The sequence below is a fragment of the Erythrolamprus reginae genome, chromosome 3 (genome assembly GCF_031021105.1).
Source record: "Erythrolamprus reginae isolate rEryReg1 chromosome 3, rEryReg1.hap1, whole genome shotgun sequence".
NCBI lineage: Eukaryota > Metazoa > Chordata > Lepidosauria > Squamata > Dipsadidae > Erythrolamprus > Erythrolamprus reginae.
In genome coordinates this window covers 429,150-453,894 of record NC_091952.1, presented here as the reverse complement: position 1 = coordinate 453,894, position 24,745 = coordinate 429,150, and the positions used below count along the sequence as shown (strand labels likewise).

The 24,745-nt window shown below is 48.1% G+C and overlaps 1 protein-coding gene across 1 annotated transcript; it reads left to right on the top strand.

The window, feature by feature from the left end:
- The first annotated feature begins 15,795 nt into the window (after nt 1-15,795).
- On the top strand, nt 15,796-24,531 carry LOC139163450 (matrix metalloproteinase-9-like). Its single transcript, XM_070744251.1, is given in 9 exon segments — nt 15,796-16,024; nt 16,410-16,639; nt 17,712-17,860; nt 19,356-19,487; nt 19,572-19,745; nt 21,762-21,935; nt 22,637-22,810; nt 23,657-23,812; nt 24,461-24,531. Coding segments are annotated over 9 exon segments (1,416 nt in total). The 5' UTR covers nt 15,796-15,868.
- The last annotated feature ends 214 nt before the right edge of the window (nt 24,532-24,745 follow it).

The window sequence follows — 24,745 nt, the reverse complement described above, 5'->3', positions numbered from 1 at the left end:
TCACATCACAACAAAAATTATTATTATTATTATTATTATTATTATTATTATTATTATTTATTAGATTTGTATGCCGCCCCTTTCCGTAGACTAGGGGTGGCTCACAACAATAATAACACAATATATAACAAATCCAATAATTAAAAGTCACTAAAAACCCCTTATTAAAAAGAAAACATACACACAAACATACCATGCACAAATTGTATAGGCTTGGGGGAGATGTCTCAGTTCCCCCATGCCTGGTGGCAGAGGTGGGAGTTAAGAAGTTTACGAAAGACAAGGAGGGTGGGGGCAATTCTAATCTCCGGGGGAGTTGATTCCAGAGGCTTCGGGGCCGCCACAGAGAAGGCTCTCTCCCTGGGTCCCGCCAGACAACATTGTTTAGTCAACAGGACCCGGAGAAGGCCAACTCTGTGGGACCTGACCAGTCGCTGGGATTCGTGTGGCAGAAAGTGGTCTCAGAGATATTCTGGTCCGGTGCCATGAAGGGCTTTATAGGTCATAACCAACACTTTGAATTGTGACCAGAAACTGATCGGCAACCAATGCAGACTGCGGAGTGTTGGTGTAACATGGGCATACCTGGAAAGCCCATGGTTGCTCTCGCAGCTGCATTTTGCATGATCTGAAGGTAGCCCCATGTGGAGAGCGTTACAGTAGTCGAGCCTCGAGGTGATGAGGGCTTCCATATCAGAAACTTTATGGGATAGAGCAAAACTAAGTATATTTTTTGGAATCAGCACATCAAACTCCATAGAACTGACATATTACCTTTGCTGATGATATTTTTGTGCTGACAATAGAATAGAGCAGAACAGAAGAGAATAAAATAGAATTCTTTATTGACCAATTGTAATTGGACACACAAGGAATTTGTCTTGGTGCATATGCTCTCATTGTACATAAAAGAAAAAGATACATTTGTCAAGAAACGTGATAAAACACTTAATGATTATCATAGGGGTAAAATGAGCAATGAAGAAACAATCAATATTAATAAAAAATCTTAAGGATACAAGCAACAAGTTACAGTCATACAGACCTAAGTGGGAGGAGTTGGGAGAGAGGAATGATGAGAAAAAACTAAGAGTAATAGTAGGAGCTCCGGGAGTTGAAACCCCAGAAGAGACGTCTAGAGAAGCGATGGAGGAAGAGTAAGTCTGAATCCGATCGAACACTTGTAAGAGCACATGTTAAGACTTACAAAGTGGCGCTCAAGGCGGCAAGATGCGCATAGCATGCCGCCTTGATTGCATCAGCGGAATCTCGCCTGGCCACTCTGTTTAGGGTGACCCACTCCCTTCTTAACCAGGGGGGAGTTGGGGAGCCCTTGCAGAGTAGTGCCGAGGACTTTAACTCATTTTTCGCTGATAAAATCGCTCGGATCCATGCGGACCTCGACTCCGATTGGAAAGCAGAGTCGACTGACAATGAGTCAGTCGAGGTGACCGGGGCACGTACTTGTCCACCTGTCTGGGAAGAGTTTGATCTGGTGACACTTGATGAAGTGGACAAGGCCATTGGAGCTGTGAGTTCCGCCACCTGCTTACTGGATCCGTGTCCCTCCTGGCTGGTTTCGGCCAGCAGGGAGGTGACACGGAGCTGGGTCCAGGAGATTGTCAATGCTTCCTTGAGGAGTGGGTCTTTTCCATCATCCTATAAGGAGGCGCTTGTGCGCCCCCTCCTCAAGAAGCCTTCCCTGGACCCAGCCGTACTCAATAACTATCGTCCAGTCTCCAGCCTTCCCTTTATGGGGAAGGTTGTTGAGAAGGTGGTGGCGCTCCAGCTCCAACGGTCCTTGGAAGAAGCCGATTATCTAAGTCCCCAAGAATCGGGTTTCAGGCCCGGTTACAGTACGGAAACTGCTTTGGTCGCCTTGATGGATGATCTCTGGCAGGCCCGGGACAGGGGTTTATCCTGGTCTGTCCTGGTGCTCCTTGACCTCTCAGCGGCTTTCGATACCATCGACCATGGTATCCTTCTGCACCGGCTGGAGGGGTTGGGAGTGGGGGGCACTGTTCTTCAGTGGTTCTCCTCCTACCTCTCCGGTCGGTCACAGTTGGTGTTAGTGGGGGATCAGAGGTCGACCCCTAGGTCTCTTCCTTGTGGGTTACCTCAGGGGTCGGTCCTCTCCCCCCTGCTATTTAATATCTACATGAAACCGCTGGGTGAGATCATCCAACGACATGGGGTGAGGTATCATCAATATGCAGATGATACCCAGCTTTACATCTCCACCCCATGTCCAGTCAATGAATCAGTGGAAGTGATGTGCCTGTGCCTGGAGGCTGTTGGGGTCTGGATGGGTGTCAACAGACTCAAACTCAACCCTGATAAGACGGAGTGGCTGTGGGTTTTGCCTCCCAAAGACAATTCCATCTGTCCGTCCATCACCCTGGGGGGGAAAATATTGACCCCCTCGGAGAGGGTCCGCAACTAGGGCGTCCTCCTCGATGCACAGCTCACATTAGAGAAACATCTTTCAGCTGTGGGGGGGGGGGGGCTTTGCCCAGGTTCGCCTGGTGCACCAGTTGAGGCCCTATTTGGATAGGGAGTCACTGCTCACAGTCACTCATGCCCTCATCACCTCGAGGCTCGACTACTGTAACGCTCTCTACATGGGGCTACCTTTGAAAAGTGTTCGGAAACTTCAGATCGTGCAGAATGCAGCTGCGAGAGCTATCATGGGCTTTCCCAAAAATGCCCATGTAACACCAACACTCTGCAGTCTGCATTGGTTGCCGATCAGTTTCCGGTCACAATTCAAAGACCGCCTACTGCCGCACGAATCCCAGCGACCGGTTAGGTCCCACAGAGTGGGCCTTCTCCGTGTCCCATCAACAAAACAATATCGCTTGGCGGGGCCCAGGGGAAAAGCCTTCTCTGTGGCGGCCCCGACCCTCTTGAACCAACTCCCCGCAGAGATTAGAATAGCCCCTACCCTCCTTGCCTTTCGTAAGCTCCTTAAAACCCACCGCTGTCGTCAGGCATGGGGGAATTGAGACATTCTTTCCCCCTAAGCCTTTATAATTTATGCATGGTATGTTTGTTGTATGGATGTTTAGTTTTATAATAAGGGTATTTTAGTTGTTTTTAGTATTGGATTTGCATGATGTTTTTTATTACTGTTGTTAGCCGCCCCGAGTCTACGGAGAGGGGCGGCATACCAATAAATAAATAGATAGATAGATAGATAGATAGATAGATAGATAGATAGATAGATAGATAGATGATAGATAGATAGATAGATAGATAGATAGATAGATAGATAGATAGATAGATAGATAAATTAAATAAATAAATAAATAAATAAATAAATAAATAAATAAAAAAAATAGTGCAAACTTAGTAAATACTTTGACAGTGTTGAAAGAATTATTTGTTTGGCAGAGTGATGGCATTCGGGGAAAAACTGTTCTTGTGTCTAGTTGTCTTAGTGTGTGGTGCTCTGTAGCGACGTTTTGAGGGTAGGAGTTGAAATTTTTTTTTAGTTCTTCCTGCTAGTATCGACATGAAGACCTTATAATGTGCGTTCAGCAGTGATATTGGTCAATAATTCTGTAAATATTTTCACTACCCTCTTTTTAATGAAAGGCAGTTTGGTAGCCATTGTTTTTTCTGCAGTTCTGATTCTCCTCTGAAGTCTGTGTGGGTCTTGTTGGGTTGCAGAACCAAGACAGTTCTAGACGTGCAGATGACAGACTCAATGATTCCTCTGTAGAACTGGATCAGCAGCTCGTTGGGCAGTTTGAGCTTCCTGACCAGTGTTATTTATTAATTCCACTTCTATGCTGTCCACTCCCGATGGGACTCAGGGCAGCCTGGCAGGGCAGAGGGGATGGGGACCCTCATAGGGTGAGATGGGCCAGGAAAGGGGTCACGTTGGACTGCTAGCTGGACCAGCCTGCCTAAGCCTCCAACGGCCTCCAGCTGCCTGGGCATTATTCTGGCCCAGAGCCTCCTCTTTGTCCAGCCAAGCTCCCCCAGAGGCCCTGGGAGAGCGCTCAGAGGCAGACCCTGCTCTGTCCTGGGCTGGGGGAGAAACTCCCGGAGCCCCTTCCTTCCTTCCTTCCTTCCTCCCTCCCTCCCTCCCTTCCTGCCTCCCTCCACCAAGTGGACATACATACCTTAGAAAGTGTCCAGCAATAGTTTACGAGAGGAGCCCCCCACTCCTCTACCCACAAGAGAATCCCCTATGGAACCAGACTTGAAATGCTGGGCTTAGAAAGCTGAGAACTACGTTGCCTTAAACACGACCTAAGCAAAGCCCATAAAATCATCTTCTACAACGTCCTTCCAGTCAACGGCTACTTCAGCTTCAACCACAACAACACACAAGTACACAACAGATACAAACTCAAAGTGAACCGCTCCAAACCCGACTGCAGGAAATACATCTTTAGTAACCACCGCGTGCCTTCCATCCCCTGTTCTAACGTTTCTTTGTGTCTTTCTTTGTTTGTTATTAATTAGACTTCTATGCTACGCTTGGGGCTCAGCTTGAAGCAGAAACGGGGTTGGCTCTGCTTGCCTGCTGCACGGACGGTCAGTCGGGGTGCTGCATTCATTTATTTGGGGCTGGAGGTGTGTGAAGGTGGCCCTTTGTGATTTGTTCAGACAAGCTTTTCAAGGGGAGCATGCTGGGTGACTGCGGTTGCGTATTGATTGGCGCTAAATCCAGGTTAACCGAGCACTGATCCACAGAAGGAGAGAGTGGGAAGGGGCCTTGGGGGTAAATAATAACAACACCACAGTTGGCAGGGACCTTGGAGGTCTTCTAGTCCAACCCCCTGCTTAGGCTGGGAACCCTACACTACTTCAGACAGATGGTTATCCAACACTTGCTTACAAATGTCTAGTGTTGGAGCATTCATAACTTCTGGAGGCAAGCTGTTCCACTGGTCAATTGTTCTGACTGTCAGGAAATGTCTCCTTAGTTCTAAGTTCCTTCTCTCCTTGTTTAGTTTCCACCCATTGCTTCTTGTTCTACCCTCAGGGGCTTTGGAGAATAGCCTGAGTCCCTCTTCTTTGTGGCAAGCCCTGAGATACTGGAAGGTGCTATCCTGTCCCCCCTGGTCCTGCTTTTCAATAAACTAGCCAGGCCCAGTTCCTGCAACCGTTCTTCCACATGCACCGCCCCACTCCCATAATGCAATGCCCTCCCCCGCGTATGTGCAAACACACCCACACTTCCCACCATGCCCAGTTCCTGCAACCTTTCTTGGTATGTTCCAGTCCCCTAATCCTCTTTCTGGCTCTTCTCGGTGATCTTGGCACAGTGGACTTGGCAAAATGCAAGACACTCAAATCCCATGGGCTAAATCTATTTATTATTTAGATAATATTTGGTTGGATAATATTGATTGACTTGTAAAGCACTACATGGCATGGGACCAGATTACCTATGGGACCGCCTTCTGCCGCATGAGTCCCAGTGGCCGGCCAGGTCCCACAGAGTCGGCCTTCTCCAGGACCCATCAGCCAGACAATGTATTCTTGTGGGGCCTAGGGGAAGGGCCTTCTCTGTGGTGGCCCCTGCCCCCTGTAGATCCACACTGCCCCCACTCTCCCTGCATTCCCTAAAGTTTTAAAGACCCACCCATGCTGACAGGCCTTGGGCCGTTTCAATTTTAATAACTTCCCCCCCCCCCACCGAAGTGAATAAATTTGTCTCAGGAAAAGGGCGGCATAGAAATTGAATTAATACATAAATGATAAATAAATAAATTTGCATGGACTGTATTAAAAAAGGCCATCTTAAAAGCCACTGGACTGTATGTAAGGCAAATAACTAAAGGTAAAAGGAAGAAGAAACCGCTATGGTTTAGCAATGATGTAAGGGCTATAGTCAATGAAAGAAAGGCTGCCTATAGGAGGTATAAAGAGTCTGGAAGTATAGCTGATAGGGAGGTGTATAAAATGAGACAGAAGGAGGCGAAACAGATAATATATGCTGCTAAAGCCTCAAAAGAGGAAGAAATTGCCAAATCTGTAAAGAAGGGGGATAAAACCTTCTTCAGATATATTAATGATAAGAAGAAGAAAAACTGCAGCATCACGAATCTTAGTACCGGGAATAATACATGCATTAATGGGAATAAGGAGATCGCTGACCATTTCAATAGCTACTTCTGTTCAGTTTTCTCAAAAGACACCTTACAAAATAATACTATAGAGGGATATAGCATTGCTTCCAGCTGTACGGATTCAGCTCCAGTTATCTTAAAAGCCGATGTCTTAGAAGAACTTGAAAGATTAAAGATAAATAAGGCAATGGGTCCAGACGGCATCCACCCCAGAGTTCTTAAAGAACTCAGATCTGTCATTGCTACCCCCCTGACTGATTTGTTTAACCAATCCCTTTTAACAGGAGATGTTCCTGAGGATTGGAGAATGGCCAGCGTTGTGCCTATTCACAAGAAGAGCAGTAGAGAAGAAGCTGGTAACTACAGGCCAGTTAGCTTGACATCAGTTGTAGTTAAAATAATGGAGACTCTACTCAAAAAGAGGATAAATCAGCACCTAAAAAACAGTAACTTGTTGGACCCAAATCAGCATGGCTTTACTGAAGGCAAATCATGTCAGACTAATCTCATTGATTTCTTTGACTATGTCACAAAGGTGTTGGATGAAGGTGGTGCCGTGGATATTGCCTACCTGGACTTCAGCAAAGCCTTTGATATGGTTCCACATAAAGAGCTGATAGATAAATTAGTGATGATTGGACTTAATCCCTGGATAGTTCAATGGATTTCAAGCTGGCTGAAGCGTAGACATCAGAGAGTTATTGTTAATGGCGAGTATTCTGAGCAGAGACAGGTTACAAGCGGTGTGCCACAAGGGTCTGTTCTGGGTCCTATTCTTTTTAATATGTTTGTGAGTGACATAGGGGAAGGTTTGGTAGGGAAAGTTTGCCTATTTGCCGATGACTCTAAAGTGTGCAATAGGGTTGATATTCCTGGAGGGGTCTGTAACATGGTAAATGATTTAGCTTTACTAGATAAATGGTCAAAGCAATGGAAACTGCAGTTTAATGTTTCCAAATGTAAAATAATGCACTTGGGGAAAAGGAATCCTCAATCTGACTATTGTATTGGTAATTCTGTGTTAGCAAAAACTTCAGAAGAGAAGGATTTAGGGGTAGTGATTTCTGACAGATCTCACTAGTTAGCCTCCCCAAGGCCAGTGGCCCCAGGCCTGTTGGAAAAGCCAGGTCTTTACAGTCTTTCGGAAGGCCAGTAGGGTGGGGACAGTGTGGATCTTGGGAGGTAGCTAGTTCCAAAGAGTCGGGGCAACCACAGAGAAGTCTCTTCCCCACAGACCCACCAGCCAACATTGTTTAGCTGACAGGACCCGAAGAAGACAAACCCTGTGGGATCTAACTGGTCACTGGAAGGCACCGTTCCCCGAAAGCTGCACATGTGCCCGTGCGCGCACCCCAAAATACCCCCGCGCACAACCTTTTTCACGGCCGCGCGCTCCCCATCCCCCTGCCAGCCTGCGGGGGGGCAGGGGCAGGGAGGCGCCAGCAGCAGAAGGGAAGGGAGGCGCAGCCGCCCCTGCCTCCCCACGGTGCCTCCGGCCCCCTCGGCCTTTCGGCGCTGCCGCCCAATCCGCCCCCTCTGCTCCTCCGCCGCCTCCTGCCTTTCGGCGCGGCTCCTCCCGCACCCAGAACGCACGCCCTGCCCATCTCACCTTTGCCAAGAGCACTTTCGTCCAGGGCTCTCAGCAATGGGGTTGCAGGAGAGGTGGGGCAGGCGTTCTCTCAGCGGAGGCCGGCGAAGGTGATATTCAATGTCGGGGGTGCGCAGGCAGTTGCGCGCGCTCCCTATCCCCCTGCTAGCCCGCTCAGAATATTCAAAATAAGAAAAACCTTCACCGGCGAAGGCTTTTCTTATTTTGAACATTCCGAGCGGGCTAGCAGGGGGACAGGGAGCGCGCGCAACCGCCCGCGCGCCCCCGACATTGAATATCACCTTCGCCAGCCTCCGCTGAGAAGAACGGAGAGAGAACGAGAGTGAGTGAGAGCAACAGACAGCAAGATAGAGAGAAAGTGAGAAAGAGAGAGAGAAAGGGGGAGAGAAAGAGATAGCAAGAGAGAGAGAACAAGAGAGAGAAACAGTGTGAGAAAGAAAACAAGTGAGAAAAAGAGAGAGACAGAGGGGGAGGGAGAGAGAAAGAGAGAGAGAAAGAAAGAGAGAGATGAGAGAGGAAGGAAGAGAGTGAGAGAGAGGAAGAAAGCAAGAGAGAGAGAGACAGAGAAAGCAAGAGAGAGAGAGAAGAGTGGAAGGAAGAGATAGAAATGATAGAAAAAAGGGGAGAAAAAAAGAGAAATGAGAAAATGATTGAGGCAGAGAATGACAGGAAAGAAAGAGAAACAGAGAGAGAAGTGACTCTTGATTTAAAGCATATGGTAAAAGCACTTAAATAATAAAAGAGAAAAAAAACCCAGCCTTCACCTGTTTTTATTAATAGTTTTGCTGGTTGTTTTAGTTTTAATAGTAATGGATTTTGGGTTTTTTTAATTATTAATTTCTTTTAATAAAAAAGAAGCGATTTTTTTCTTATTTATTTATTTATTTATTTATTTATTTATTTATTTATTTATTTATTCTTCTATGCCGCCCAGTCCCAAAGGGACTGTCGCTCAGACACTATACTTTTCCGCTCACCCCGAAAAAAAATTAGAGGGTACATTGCTGGGAGGTATGTGGTAGAAGCCGGTCACAAAGATAGTCTGGCCCTGAGCCATGGAGGGCTTTAAAGGTAATGACCAACACCTTGAATTATGACCGGAGACCGATGGGAAGCCAGTGCAGCTCACGAAGAATTGGTGAAGTGTGGGTGCACCTGGGCATATCTACAACCACTGGCACAGCTGCATTCTGGATCCACTGTAGTCTCCGAACATTCCTCAAGGGTAGCCCCATGTAGAGCGCATTGCAATAATCTAGCCGTGAGGGCATGGGTGACTGTGAGAAGAGTCTCTCGATCCAAGTAGGGTCTCAATTGGTGCACTAGTCCAACCAGTGGAAAGGTTCCACCCAGCCACAGCTGTCAGGGGTTGGTCTAACCCTAGCTAGGAGAACGCCCAAATTGTAAACCCATTCTGAGGGGGTAATTCCTCCCCCCCCAGAACCAAAGGTGGACAGGCAATGTGATCTTTGGGAGGCAGTGCCCACAGCCATTGGGTCTTGTCAGGGTCGAGTCTGAGCCTCTTGACTCCCATCCAGACCTTCCCCTCATCCAGGCATGGGCACCTCGGACAATAACCTCTTTTTGCTCTTTTATTATGCCTTAAGTTGGTAAATATTTATATGTTATCAGAATGAAGTTAGACTTAAGTAAAGTAAATGTTGTATCATATATAAACAGGAGGTTTAAAAGAACTGGATGAGTGGGTTTTGATTATTATAATAACAATTTCTTTTTGTGTTTGATTTTTTTTTGTTACGTTAGATGAATGGAATATATTAATGGGGTATAAATTGATATAAATTTGACTAATTGACCAATGTTAGGTACTGGTAATAATCTATATAAATTTATTTAATTTGAATGAAGATTACCATATTTCTGGAGTATAAGACGCACCCTTTTCCTCCCTAAAAGAAACTGATAATTTGGGTGCTTCTTATACTCTGAATGTAGGGTTTTCCCCCAGCCCTAACTACCTGCTCACAATCTTCCCAGCTCTTTTACTGTTACTCTCTGCAAAGAATGTTTTCCAAGCCCTAAGTCTTTGCAGGGTTTCTTCCATTGCTCTAACTTGCTCCGAGTACGTTTCTTTCTAGCTGTAACCACATGCAAATGATGTTCCCAAACTCTTACCGGATTTCAAGCTCTTTCATTGTTACTCTCTGCAGAGAATGTTTTCCAAACCCCGTCTTTGTAGATTTTTTTCATTACTTTACATGCTCCAAATGTTTCTTTCCAGCCCTCACCAGGTTCTATTAATGTCTCCAAGCTCTTTCATTGTTGCTCTCTGCAGAGAATGTTTCCCAGGAATGTTTTCCAAGCCCTAAGTCTTTGCAGGGTTTTTTTTTCATTGCTTTACTTGCTCCAAATGTTTCTTTCCAGCCCTCACCAGGTGCTAACAATGTTCTGAGCTCTTACTGGTTTGCAAGCTCTTTCATTGTTATTCTCTGCGAAGAAGAATGTTTTCCAAGCCCCAAATCTTTGCAGGGTTTTTTCCATTGATCTACTTGCGCAAATGTTTCTTTCCAGGTGCTAACAATGTTCCCAGCTCTTACTGACTTGCAAGCTCTTTCATTATTACTCTCTCTGAAAAAGAGGGTGAGGTATCATCAATATGCAGATGATACCCAGCTGTACATCTCCACCCCATGTCCAGTCAATGAAGCAGTGGAAGTGATGTGCCGGTGCCTGGAGGCTGTTGGGGTCTGGATGGGTGTCAACTGACTCAAACTCAACCCATATAAGATAGAGTGGCTGTGGGTTTTGCCTCCCAAGGACAATCCCATCTGTCCGTCCATCACCCTGGGGGGAGAATTATTGACCCCTTCAGAGAGGGTCCGCAACTTGGGCGTCCTCCTCGATCCACAGCTCACATTAGAGAAACATCTTTCAGCTGTGGCGAGGGGGGCGTTTGCCCAGGTTCGCCTGGTGCACCAGTTGCGGCCCTATCTGGACCGGGACTCATTCCTCACAGTCACTCATGCCCTCATCACCTCGAGGTTCGACTACTGTAATGCTCTCTACGTGGGGCTACCTTTGAAAAGTGTTCGGAAACTTCAGATCGTGCAGAATGCAGCTGCGAGAGCTATCATGGGCTTTTCCAAAAATGCCCATGTTACACCAACATTCCGCAGTCTGCATTGGTTGCCGATCAATTTCCGGTCACAATTCAAAGTGTTGGTTATGACTTATAAAGCCCTTCATGGCATCGGACCAGAATGTCTCTGGGACCACCTTCTGCCGCATGAATCCCAGTGAACAGTTAGGTCCCACAGAGTTGGCCTTCTCCGGGTCCCGTCGACTAAACAATGTCCTTTGGCGGGACCCAAGGGAAGAGCCTTCTCTGTGGCAGCCCCAACCCTCTGGAACCATCTCCCCCCAAAGATTAGAACTGCCCCCACCCTCCTTGTCTTTCGTAAACTTCTTAAAACCCACCTCTGCTGCCAGGCATGGGGGAACTGAGACATCTCTCCCGGGCCTATACAGTTTGTGCTTGGTATGCTTGTGTGTATGTTTTCTTTTTAATAAGGGGTTTTTAATGACTTTTAATTATTAGATTTGTTATATATTGCGTTATTATTGTTGTGAGCCGCACCGAGTCTACGGAGAGGGGCGGCATACAAATCTAATAAATTGAATTTAATTGAATTGACTTTGTCCTTAATCGTTCAAGTTCTTCTTAGACATCGGTCTCTGAGATCACTGGAGGTGAATCCCTACAGCTGGAAGCAATGCTATATCCACCCGTAGTATTATATTGTAAGCTGCCTTCTGAGAAAACTGAACAGAAGTATTTATTTATTTATTATTATTATTATTTTATTTATTAAATTTGTATGCCGCCCCTCTCCGTAGACTCGGGGTAGAAGTAGCTATTCAAATGGTCAGCGACCTCCTTATTCCCATCAATGTATATATTATCTCCAGTACTAAGCTTTGTGATGCTGCAGTTTTTCTTCTTCCTATCACTAATATACCTGAAGAAGGTTTTGGTTGAGGTGTTAACAGCATATATCATCTCTTTCACCTCCTTCTGTCTCATTTTATACACCTCTCTGTCAGCTATATTTCCAGAATCTTTATACCTCCTATAGCCATACTTTTTTCATTGACTATAGCCCTTATATCATTTATTTATTTATTTATTCATTCATTCAATTTTTATGCCGCCCTTCTCCTTAGACTCAGGGCGGCTTACAACATGTTAGCAATAGCACTTTTTAAACAGAGCCAGCCTATGCCCCCACAATCCGGGTCCTCAGGTTAACTAGCGAGATCAGCCCATGAATGTACAGCTGGCTCCAATTATTTTAAATTAAAATGTTTTCATAGAACCATAGAAACATAGAAGATTGACGGCAGGAAAAGACCTCATGGTCCATCTAGTCTGCCCTTATACTATGTCCTGTATTTTATCTTAGGATGGATCTATCTTTATCCAAGGTGTTCTGCCCCTTAAGGGTTGAATACTGATCGCTGATTGGCCAACCACGCGGCACCAATTTCAAATGGCCATAAAGCCACGCCTCCACCATTGAACTGCAGATATAAAAGGTTTATTTAGTGTACATTTTTGCTGCAAAGCCTGTTTGTGAATAGTTGCTGCCATTACAGTTATTTATTTATTTAATTGGATTTGTATGCCGCCCCTCTCCGAGGACTCGGAGCAGCTCACAACATATATAAAGAGACAATAATAAAATCAATCCAATTAATACATAAAAACAATCCATAAAAATCTACTTTAAAAACTTCCATTACCATTCATTCAATGATCATACTAAAAACATTTGTTGGTTGAGAGAAGATCCAGTAACCCCAGGCCTGGTGACAAAGATGAGCTTTTAGGCTCTTTCGGAAGGCAAGGAGGGTGGGAACAGTGCAAATCTCTGGAGGGACTTGATTCAAGAGGGCCGGGGCCACCACAGAGAAGGCCTACCAGACGACATTGTTTAGTTGATGGGACCCGGAGAAGGCCAGGCCAACTCTGTGTGACCTTATCGGTTGCTGGGATTTGTGCGGCAGAAGACAGTTCCACAGGTATTCTGGTCCGATGCCATGGAGGGCTTTATAGGTCATTACCAACACTTTGAATTGTGACCAGAAACTAATCGGCAGCCAGTGCAGGCCACGGAGTGTTGGAGAGATGTTGGTTAATCTAGGTAGCCCCATGATAGCTCTCACGGCCGTGTTCTGCACGATCTGCAGTTTCCAAACACTTTTCAAAGGTAGCCCCATGTAGTGAGCGTTGCAGTAGTCAAACCTTGAGGTGATGGGGGCATGAGTGAGGGCATGAGAATTTGGGGCAGGATAGGAAGCATTTGGAATGGCAATTTTTGGGAGAATTTGGGGCAACATAGGAAGCTTTTGTAGTGGCGATTTGGGGCAAGATAGGAAGGATTGGATTTTCCTAATGGGTTTGCATGCATTATTTGCTTTTACATTGATTCCTATGGGAAACAATGTTTCATCTTTTCCCCCCATTTCACATGAACCACTCTGGTTCTCTCAACATCCATGATCCTCCCTTGTAACTTCCAGCTGGTGCTGAACAAGGGATGACCTTGAATCTCTGGAAAGAACTTGTTGTGGCTAGTAGTTTTTCCCTCTCCTGCAGCCCTCCCCAGTTCCAACGGTGCAATTCTCCTTGTGGTGGGTCAACTCAAATCGAGGGTCTTGGGCTGACAGAGGCCAGGAGAAGCAGGCTCTGGGGGAAGGGAGGGGGAAGGGGCCGAACTTGAGAAAGGAGGAGGGAAGACGGAAGGCAGAACAGGAAAAGAGGAAAGCAGGTCCAAGGGCTCAAAGAAGACCTGAAAAATATTGATACAGTCGGTTCTTAAAGCTCTTTTTATTTGTGAGGACAGGACAGCTCTTTTTCTAAGTGACTTCGAGTAAGAACGCGGCTGGAATAAACAGTGCCAGTGCGCTCCTTTTATGCTTTATTTTTCCCACTAAAATCCTACTGTCAAACTCTTAGCCAATCAGAATGCACCAACCACTTCAACTATTTACATTTACCTTAGCGCATATTTCACAAGACCCCAATGGGATCACCCCCTTGCTCCCCTCGGCCCTGGTGCGGAGTCCATGCAGGCATTCTCTTCAGATACGGAGCAAAGTTATTTATTCATCATTAATGTATTAATTCACTTTTTATGCTGCCCTTCTCCTGAGACTCAGGGCGGCCTACAACAAGTAGTATAAACATGAGAGGAATCTATATAAAATTACAAAATAAAATCCCCAGAGTTAAAAACCAGCCCAACAGATTCAGACCTCATGCGTCACACATTCACTCACTGGGCGGCCAAAGTATTAAAATTTCAATGGCCCCAGGCCTCTCACCATGGGTGGGTCTTTAAAAGTTTACGGGAGGCAGGCAGGGTGAGGGCAGTGTGGATCTCCAGGGGGGCAGCTCATTCCATAGGGCCGGGGCCACCACAGAGAAGGCTCTTCCCCTAGGTCCCGTTGTCTGGCTGATGAGACCTGGAGAAGGCCGACTCTGTGGGACCTGACCGGCCGCTGGGACTCATGCGGCAGAAGGCGGTCCCATAGGTAATCTGGTCCCATGCCATGTAGGGCTTTACAGGTCAATCAATATTATCCAACCAAATATTATCTAAATAATAAATAGATTTGACCCACGGGATTTGAGTGTCTTGCATTTTGCCAAGTCCACTATGCCAAGAGCACCGAGAAGAGCCAGAAAGAGGATTAGGAGACTGGAACCTACGAAGAAAGGTTGTAGGAACTTGGAATGGCTAGTTTGACGAAAAGAAGGACCAGGGGAGGCAGGATAGCAGCGTTCCAATATCTCAGGGGCTTTACTCAAAGAAGAGGGAGTCAAGCTATTCTCCTGAGGGCAGGACAAGAAGGAATTCACTTTGAGGGCCCAATCCACTGTCTTTCTGGAATGGCCACAAAGGCCTCAGCCGGCAGGCTTGTGCAGGGCAAGGGGACGGGGGTGTGGAGTGGCTAAAGTCCCCCAGTCCTGCCCTGCCCTCCCCCTGGGGCTTTGGAGGAGCTGGCTGGGAGGGCAGGTTGCAGGGCAGAAGCAGGGCAGCCCCCACCATCCAGGATGCCCCACAAGTTCCTTGTCTGTCCTGGCAAAAGCGCCCAGGGATCCCCCCCTCGCAGGCCAGCCAGCTGCCCCAGGTGCCAGGCTCTTCGTCCAGGAGATGGGCGACCACCCACTTGGTTTAATATATTTGTTCTTATCAAGAATGCATTGGTGGTATACACAGATATAATGGTGTTTACGTACATGAGATGGGTAATAATAAGAGGGATAAGAACTGAGAGCATATGCACCAAGACAAATTCCTTGTGTGTCCAATCACACTTGGCCAATAAAGAATTCTATTCTATTCTATTCCATTCCATTCCACTCTATTCTATTGTCAGCAGAGAAAAAATCATGAGCAAAGGGAACATGTCAGTTCTATGGAGTTTGATGTGCTGATTCCAAAACTATGCTCAGTTTTCATCTATTGCATAAAGTTTCTGATAAGGAAGCATTTTTGTTATGAGGTTACTTTTACATTTTCTATGTATGTGGGAATTACTGTTTTCTTAATGTGGCCAATATATTTCCTATCCCTTATAATAACGATGCTGCTCCCTGGAAACTGTAGCTGCTACCGAGAAACTATAGACATTTTAAAAATCAGAACATAAAAATGATTCAGAAAAGTACAAGGTCAAGTGCGATGGCTAGAAAAAGTATTTCTTGGTAGCCCTGTGTAGTACATAAATATCAGAGGGCGGGAGGGGCGAGTGGGGCAGCGCCTGAAGGGCTCCGGGGTCACCCCACGAAGGACTCGGGAGCCAGATGCGGTGGGGGACGGGGGTTCCTGGCTGCAGCGGCCTCCGAGCCCCCCGTGGAGACGGACGGCCGCCCTCTTGGACCCCTTGGCTGGTGACGGCCGCCTTTCGCGTTTCCTGGTGAGACCAGTCGGGGAAGGGGCAGTGCTCCGCCGGTTCTGCCCCTCTTCCACCGGGGGAGCGACCGCGGCTGACTCAGCCTCCCCCCGCCTCCCCCCCTCCCCGCCGACCATAAAGGGCCCCGCCGGCAGTCGGGCTGCAGACGGCTGTGCTCGCCTGAGCTTCGCGCTTCCCGCAGAGCCCGCGAAGGAGAGACGCGCCCTGCCCGAGACCCTCCGCAGCCATGAGCCTCCCAGCCCCGGCCGGCCTCCTCCTCCTCCTCCTGGCGCTCCCGCCGCTGCCCTGCCCGCGGGCCGCCCCGACGGAAGGGAAGGGCCCCGTGGTCATCACCTTCCCCGGGGACGCCCTCAGCCCCCTGAGCGACCGGGAGCTGGCCGCCGTGAGTCTCCGAGCTGCGCGCTCTTGCGGCGCCTTCGCTGGACGGAATCACGCCCCCCCCCCCCGCCTTCCTACTCCGCCGGAGCCCGAGAGAGCCCGAGCGCGGCTGGAGGGCGAGAGGGGCGCCACTGTCCCTCCGGGGCGCCCGGTTGCCTCGAGTCCCCCGCTGGGGCCAGGCGCCTTAAGTGGCGGTGCGCTCCGCTCGCCCGACCCCGGTCAGGTTGTGGGAAGGCAGCCCCGCCAGGGACTCCCGGGGACTGTGCAGGAGATCCGAGGGATCCGGTCCCAGGAGGAGGGTTGGGGGTCAACCCCAGGGCCCACCCGCCGCATGACCGTAGAGCCCTCCCCCTGCCAGCTAGCGCCCGTTTCTCCCTCTCTCTCCGCAGCGCTACCTCCAGCGTTACGGGTACTTGGAGGCGACCAACCCTGAAGCGCAGATGATGCTGGAGACCCCCCTGAAGGCCATGCAGAAGCGGCTGGGCTTGCCGGAAACAGGGGAGCTGGACGCCCCCACCCTCACGGCCATGCGCGCGCCCCGCTGCGGGGTCCCCGACGTGGGTCGCTACACGACCTTCGAGGGCGACCTCAAGTGGGACCACACGGACATCACCTACCGGTGAGCCAGCGGGTTGGGGGCTATTGCGTCGGGCTGCAAGGGGAGGGGACCCCAAGACTCCTGGAGGGGCTCAGCAGACTGGGGAAGGCTGCCCTCCCTCGAGGCAGACCTGCGCTTTATTTTATTATTATTTATTAGTTAGTTAGTTAGTTAGTTAGTTAGTTAGTTAGTTAGTTAGTTAGTTAGTTAGTTAGTTAGTTAGTTAGTTAGTTAGTGGTACCTCTACTTAAGAACTTAATTCGTTCTGTGACCAGGTTCTTAAGTAGAAACGTTCTTAAGAAGGAATCAATGTAAAAGCAAATAATGCACACAAATCCATTGGGAAAGAAATAAAAGCTTGGAATTTGGGTGGGAGGACGAGGAAGAAGAAGAGGAGGAGGAGGACAGTTGCTGACCAGAGCGAAGGGAGCGTTTCTTTTCTCTGGGTACTGGCAGAGGTTTATTCCCTCTCCAAGTGCCCAGAGAAAGGAAAATGCTTTGTTCACTCTGCACTGCCAAAGCCTCCTTAAACATCACCGAAAGGCTCCTCTGGCAGCCCAGAAAAGCCCCAGATGAACAGGATTAAAGGGGGAATGGCAGGAAACTGGCTGGGCCTTCGTGCCACTCTCAAATTTCCTGGGAAATTTTTCTGGGTTCAGGTTCTTAAGTAGAAAATGGTTCTTAAGAAGAGGCAAAAAAATCTGGAGCACCTGGTTCTTATCTAGAAAAATTCTTACGTAGAGGCATTCTTAAGTAGAGGCACCACTGTATATAGATATAGAGAGAGACATATAGTGATAGAAGAAGAGAGAGTTATAGAAGAGACAATAGGACAGGGGACGGGAGGCACTCTAGTGCGCTTATGCACGCCCCTTACTGACCTCTTAGGAATCTGGAGAGGTCACCCGTGGATAGTCTAAGGCTAAAATGTTGGGGGTTAGGGGATGACACTATGGAGTCCAGTAATGAATTCCACGCTTCAACAACCGTATTTTTGTGTTTGTGGTGTGTGTGTGTGTGTGAGGAGGGGGCTGGAGGCGGGGCTTGCTCGAAGGCACCAGGCAGCCTCTGAGCCTCCTCTGCTATTCGGCAGGGTGGTCAACTATTCCCCTGACCTGGATGGCTCCATCATCGATGATGCCTTCGCCCGAGCCTTCGATGTCTGGAGGCAGGTGACGCCCCTCACCTTCACCCGCCAGCAGGATGGGGACGTGGACATTCTCATCCAGTTTGGAACCCAAGGTGAGGGGGAGGGGAGCGTCGGCAGCTGGGATGGCCCCAACCCCACCTGTCAAAAATTATCTGCCTTGGAATATGACCCCTGGTGGGGCCGAGGGGCAAAAAGGAAAAAACCCCACACATGACCCTTCCATGGTGCAAGCTGATACAGGAGATGAGACTGTAGCCTAATGGCTAAAATAAGGTCTTGGCCTTAGAATGCAGAAGCCCCAGGTTCAAATCCTAGTACGGGTGTGGCTACTTGATGAAGGCAAATAAGCCCAAAATAGATCTATAGTAGTCTCCCTTCATTTTCATTATCAGCAAAAATATGTTACATACATATATATGTGTACATTCATACATGGACTAGTGCCTGAGCAGTGTTCTGGTCTGACTGAGGGAACAAATCTCTTCTCAAGGCTTTGGTTTTGAAACAAATAAATCTTTCATTCTCTGGATAGACAGCAAAGTTTCATGCCCGGGATGGGAAGTCACATTTCAAGCTAATGAGCTGAATTTGCAAGGCTATAAATTCCTCTAATCCGTAGAGGGGAGTCTCAGAACACATCAGCATTTACTCAGAGTTATTTCTAATCTAAATTAGCTCAGTTTATCATGTAATATCAAAGGCTTATTTTTCGGGAAGGGAGGAATTCGCGCCATATTTCAAATACACAGTTTGACCGAAAGCAGCTTCAATTCCGATATTCTCCGGAAATAACGTCTCACCTATTGCACCATTCTAACCTGCAGATTCAAAACTTTTTCCCCGTGATCTCCTCCCTTCTCTTTGCGAACCTCCTAAATCTCAGGTTGACCCAGGGGCTGTCAGCCATCCCCCTTCTCTGAAGATGAACTGCTTTCCATGCTAACGTCCAAATCATTTTCTCCTACACTCTCGTCCCCACTGCCTTCTGACCCCCTTCTTAAATCCAGGTAGAAACTAACGCTTCTGTTTCCTCTTCCTCAGAATCTGATATTTCCTAAGGCTGGCAAGGAATACTCAGAACAAGCAGGGGGTTAGACTAGATGACCTACAAGGTCCCTTCCAACTCTAATTAATAATAATCATCATCATCATCATCATCATCACCATCACCATCTTCGTCATCATCTAAAAGTCGAGCTGCAATGACTCTGGCATAAGCCAGTGAAAGTGGTCCCAGTGGTACTTGGCACGCTGGACGCAGGGCCAAAGGATCTCAGTGGACATTTGAAAACCATCGGAATTGACAAAATCTCCACCTGTCAATTGCAAAAGGCCGCTTTACTGGGATCGGCAAACATAATTCGCAACTACATCACGCAGCCCTAGGTGCTTGGGAAGCGCCTGACTGGGGATGAAATACGAAATCCAGCATAGTGATCTCGTTTGTTGTGTTGTATTGACATAATAATAATAATAATAATAATAATAATAATAATAATAATAATAATAATAATAATAATAATAATAATAATAATAATAATAATTCCTGCTCAGGCTGTGACCTCTCTTCCCCCCCGCCCCCTGCAGAGCACGGTGACGGCTACCCGTTTGATGGCAGCAATGGACTTCTGGCCCACGCCTTCCCTCCTGGCAACTTCCCGATCAGCGGGGATGCCCATTTTGATGATGACGAGTTCTGGACGCTGGGCAGAGGGGTCGGTGAGTGGGCCCCCTTGCTGCCTGGTGCTTCTCTGGGCCCTGGAGCCTTGCCCGCATTGATGCCCGGTTCTCCTCTTTGAGCAGTGGTGAAGACCTACTTTGGCAATGCCGATGGCGCCCCCTGCCACTTCCCCTTCGTCTTTGATGGCAAGAGCTACTCCTCCTGCACCACGGAAGGGAGAGAAGACGGGCTGCCCTGGTGTGGCACCACCCCCAACTTTGACCAGGACAAGACATACGGCTTCTGCCCCAGCGAACGTGAGTGGCCAGGACTTGGAAAGATGGAATGGGGGCTGGATGGAGTGGGATTGGACAGGGCAGAATAGGAATAGACCTCAAAGGTCTTCTACAGCCTGGGTGGCTCAGTGGTTAGAGTGCAGCACTGCAGGCTCCTTCAGCTAAATGCTAGCTGTAGGTCAGCAGTTCAAATCTCACCACCGGCTCAAGATTGACTCAGCCTTCCCAGGTGGGTCAAATAAGGACCCAGACTGTTGGGGGCAAGAGGCTGATTCTGTTAGAGAGGGCTATATAAGCCCTAAGAAGTGGTATATAAAAACATAGAAACATAGACGTTGGACAGCAGAAAAAGACCTCCTGGTCCATCTAGTCTGCCCTTATACTATTTCCTGTATTTTATCTTAGGATGGATATATACTTATCCCAGGCATGTTTCAATTCAATTCCTGTGAATTTACAAACCATGTCTGCTGGAAGTTTGTTCCAAGCATCTACTACTCTTTCAGTCAAATAATATTTTCTCACGTGGTTTCTGATCTTTCCCCCAACTAACCTAAGATTGTGCCCCCTTGTTCTTCTGTTCACTTTCCTATTGAAAATACTTCCCTCCTGAACTTTATTTAACCCTTTAACATATTTAAATGTTTCAATCATGTCCCCCTTTCCCTTCTGTCCTCCAGACTAGACAGATTGAGTTCATTAAGTCTTTCCTGATCAGTTTGATGCTAAAGACCTTCCACCATTTTTGTAGCCCATCTTTGGACCCGTTCCATTTTATCCATATCTTCTTATAGGTGAGGTCTCCAGAACTGAACACAGTATTATTCCAAATGTGGTCCCACCAGCACTCTATACAGTGGTTCTCCCTGCTTGTTATACCTCTAGCTATGCAGCCAAACATTCTACTTGCTTTCCCTACTGCCTGACTGCACTGTCCACCCATTTTGAGACTGTCAGAAATCACTACATCTAAATCCTTCTCTTCTGAAGTTTTTGCTAACATAGAACTGCCAATACAATAGTCAGATTGAGGATTCCTTTTCCCCAAGTGTATTATTTTACATTTGGAAACGTTAAACTGCAGTTTCCATTGCTTTGACCATTTATCTAGTAAAGCTAAATCATTTACCATATTACAGACACCTCCAGACACCTCCTTGTGGCACACTGCTTGTAATGGTCTAAGTCTTATACTATGTAGGTCTAAGAGCTGTTGCTATTCCTTCCTCCCTTCCTTGGTGGATCAAATGAGGACCCAGAGTGTTGGGGGCAAGAGGCTGATTCTGAAATCCACTTAGAAAGGGGTATATAACTCTATATTACTTGTATTACTTGTCCAACCCTCTGCTCAAGTCCTGTGCTGGTCCACAGAGCTGGGGTTGGGGGGGCCTGCCCCAGACTATTTCAGACATGTGTCTGTCCTGTCGCTTGTTAAATAGCAATAGCATTTAGACTTATATACCACTTCCTAGTGCTTTTACAGCCCTCTTTAAGTGGTTGACAGAATCAGCCTCTTGACCCCAACAATCTGGGTCCTCATTTGACCCACCTCGGAAGGATGGAAGGCTGAGTCAACCTTGAGCCGGTGATGAGATTTGAACTGCTGAACTACAGCTGTCAGTCAGCTGAAGGAGCCTGCAGTGCTGCACTCTAACCACTGCGCTACCCTGGCCCTTAAGGGTGTCCAGAAGGGGGCATTTGGGGACATGGAGGGGTGTCCAGAAGGGGGCATTTGGCTTTGGAAAGTTGCATGGTCCCTCCCAGGGAAGAAAGGAAGGGGAGCAAACAGGCCCCCACTGACAATCTAACCAGAAGCTGGTGGGTGGGGCTTCACAAAGTGCCCCCCCTCAAGCAATTTGCTTCTGGGACCCCTGTTTCTTGTTTAGTTGTGAGTCACTATGTGATTGGATGGCCTATAAATTTAAGGAATGAGCAAATAACAAGTGGGGCTGAGCTGCCTCTCCAGGGAAGGCAATGGGGGAAGTTCGGTTCCCTGGAATTATTGGTCGAATCCCTTTTTCCTGGCTGCTTTGCTAGTCCTCTTCACCTTCGATGGGAACAGCAATGGGGCGAGGTGCGTCTTCCCCTTCGTCTTCGAGGGCAAATCCTACCAGGGATGCACCACCGACGGGCGCACAGATGGCTCCCGCTGGTGCGCAACCACCGGCAACTATGATCAGGACAAGAAATACGGCATGTGCCCAAACAGAGGTACGTGGGACCACGTGGCATTCAGGAGGGGGTGCAGGGTGGGGAAAACTCTCTGCATGTGCTCAGAGACACCCTCAGTCCTGGCATTAGTGGGGGGGCTGCAGCTGCAGAGCCCACGGACCACACTTGGTGTGGCTTATTTTGTGGGTGTGGCTTGCTGGCCATCTAACCATGTGGGAGTGGCTTGATGATCATGTGACTGGGTGGTGGCTTAAAGGTCGTGTGACTGGCTTCAAAGGTGGCCAACTTGATGTCACTCACGTCAAGAGTTTGGGTTAGGGTGCCTGGCCCCTCCTCACTGCAAAGAGAGACAATTTCCCTCTCTATTTACTATGTCTGAACGTCCAAGATATACTATTTAAGTCGATATATATATATGCCACTGGTGTCCATACATATTACACACAGGCATACAAAAATATACATGATCTACTATGTAAACTGCATGTGTACACACATTCACGCACTCACGCCCAACTCTTCTAAAATTATACATATTCAACCTTATTTATTGTGATAGGAAAAACATACACAGAGTCCAGAAGAGGAAACAAGAAAAAAAACCCATTTTTTTCCTACCGGTTCTGCATACCTGACCGTACCTGTAGGAGCCCTTCACTGGCCTTGGGGCTTCGGAGGGTCCTGCTGGGCCGTTGCAACTGCTGGGGGCCATGGCTGACCTCTTCCCTTGCCCCCTGCAGACATGGCCGTGACTGGCGGAAACTCCCCGGGCGAGCCCTGCGCCTTCCCCTTCAATTTCGGGGGCAGGTCGTACAGCAGCTGCACCACCGAGGGACGGGATGATGGGAGGCTCTGGTGTGCCACCACCAGCGACTTCGACACAGACCAGAAGTGGGGCTTTTGCCCTGGCGAAGGTAGAGTTGGAAGCTCCTTTCACTGGCCCCCCAAGGGAAGCTGCTGGGGAGGGGGCTCAGCACACCCACCCACCAGGCATGAACAGCTCGGCCATTAACGACGCTGAGCCTGTCAGATGACGGCCCGAGTGCCGTGCGACAGGCAGGGTGAGGTCCCATCCTTTGCTCCAGCTCCTGATGGAAAGAAAGCAACTGTGAGTAGATCAATAGGTGCCATTTCAGAGGGAAGTTAGCGGCACTCCATCCACTGTTGCCGTATCCCTTTGCTGGCCACGATCTGTTGAACTGCTGGCAGCTAGTGAGCACTCTAACCACTGCGCCACCCAGGCTCACTCTAATCATTGGACCCCTATGACTTGTGGAGTTCAATTCCCAGAATTCCTCAGCCAATCAGGCTAGCTCAGGAATTCTGGGAGTTGAAGTCCGCATGTCATAGAAGAGCCAACATTCCCCACCCGTGGCCTAGGGGAAGGGGTGTCTTCCTCAGCAGGGGGAAGGGTGGTGAGGGGAGAGGATGACCCAGGGGCCCCAGGTGAGGCCTCCAAGGCAGGGCCCAGGCCTGCCTGGACTAGATGGCAGTCTATTAGGGTGCTGTTGGATTCCTTCTTGAGCAGGGGGTTGGACTAGATGACCTGCAAGGTCCCTTTCAACTTGAATGAATGAAAGAAATGAATGAAATGGATGAAATGGATGAAATGGATGAGATAAATTAGATAAATTAGATAAATTAGATAGATTAGATAGATTAGATAAATTAGATAAATTAGATAAATTAAATATATTAAATACATTAAATAAATTACATAAATTAAATAAATACGCTTTACTGTCACTTGGCATCCCCAGGTTACAGCCTCTTCCTGGTTGCGGCACATGAGTTCGGCCATGCGCTCGGCCTGGAGCACTCCAATATCGAGGGAGCCCTGATGTACCCCACATACGCCTACCAGGCCGACTTCCAGCTGCATGCGGACGACATCAAAGGAATCCAGTATCTCTACGGTGAGCAGGAGGTGGGGGAGGGGCTGCTGGGGGGGGTTTGAATCAGGCAGCCACGTGGCCCTGCCTGGGAAGCTCTCGAAGGAATCGGGGGGGCTCTGGGCTGGAGGGTCCTGTTTACCCACTGTGTCCGGAGTGACCCTGGTCCACAAGCCCCTTCCATGGACAACATAAAGCCCATGTTTATTACCGGGATCTGGAGGGACCCCTGGAGGTCCTCCAGTCAACTAGTAATCCCCACCCTCAAAGGAGACCCTCCCCACCTCCTTGGCTCCACTCTTGAGCTGTTTCTGCACCAGGGCAGGGACTTTTCTGCCGTTTCCTCCCACCCCTAATTACTTTGGCAAATATTTTAGTCAAGAACAATCCTAATCATACATAGATGAATCAGTCAATACATATACAATAATATATCTTATTCGTTCAGCTTACAAATACATAAACCAGCATTTAACACACAGTTTCTACTACAGCAGTGACAGAGAACTTGAAGAGAGAGAGAGGGATGCTGCTTGCTCCCTCTTGTGGCTAACTCTTAAAGCTATAGTGTTATAATTCATTTAAACATACATTGATTGTTTATATATTGCCAAATCCAACCAGTTATGTACAAAGTGCTAACATTCTCCTCCTTCTCTCCCCCTCCACTAGGTCGATGATCGGGCACTCAGCCCACGGAGCCCATCTCCGCTTCTCGCTATCGGGTTCCGGTAGAGAAATAAAGCATTCAGACAATCTTGGTTTGTCACAGCTTTCTTTACTCCTTCTCCGGCACGAACTGATACACACTCTCAGTGGTAAAGTGTAAACTTTGTCAGAGCTGAGTAATGTGCACTCCCACCACCTTTTATAATATGTGTGCCAAACCCAGTGCTTAATTGTCATCCAATCTTGCAAGCAGGCTTGTAAGCAGCAGGCAGCCTCAAATAGAAACAG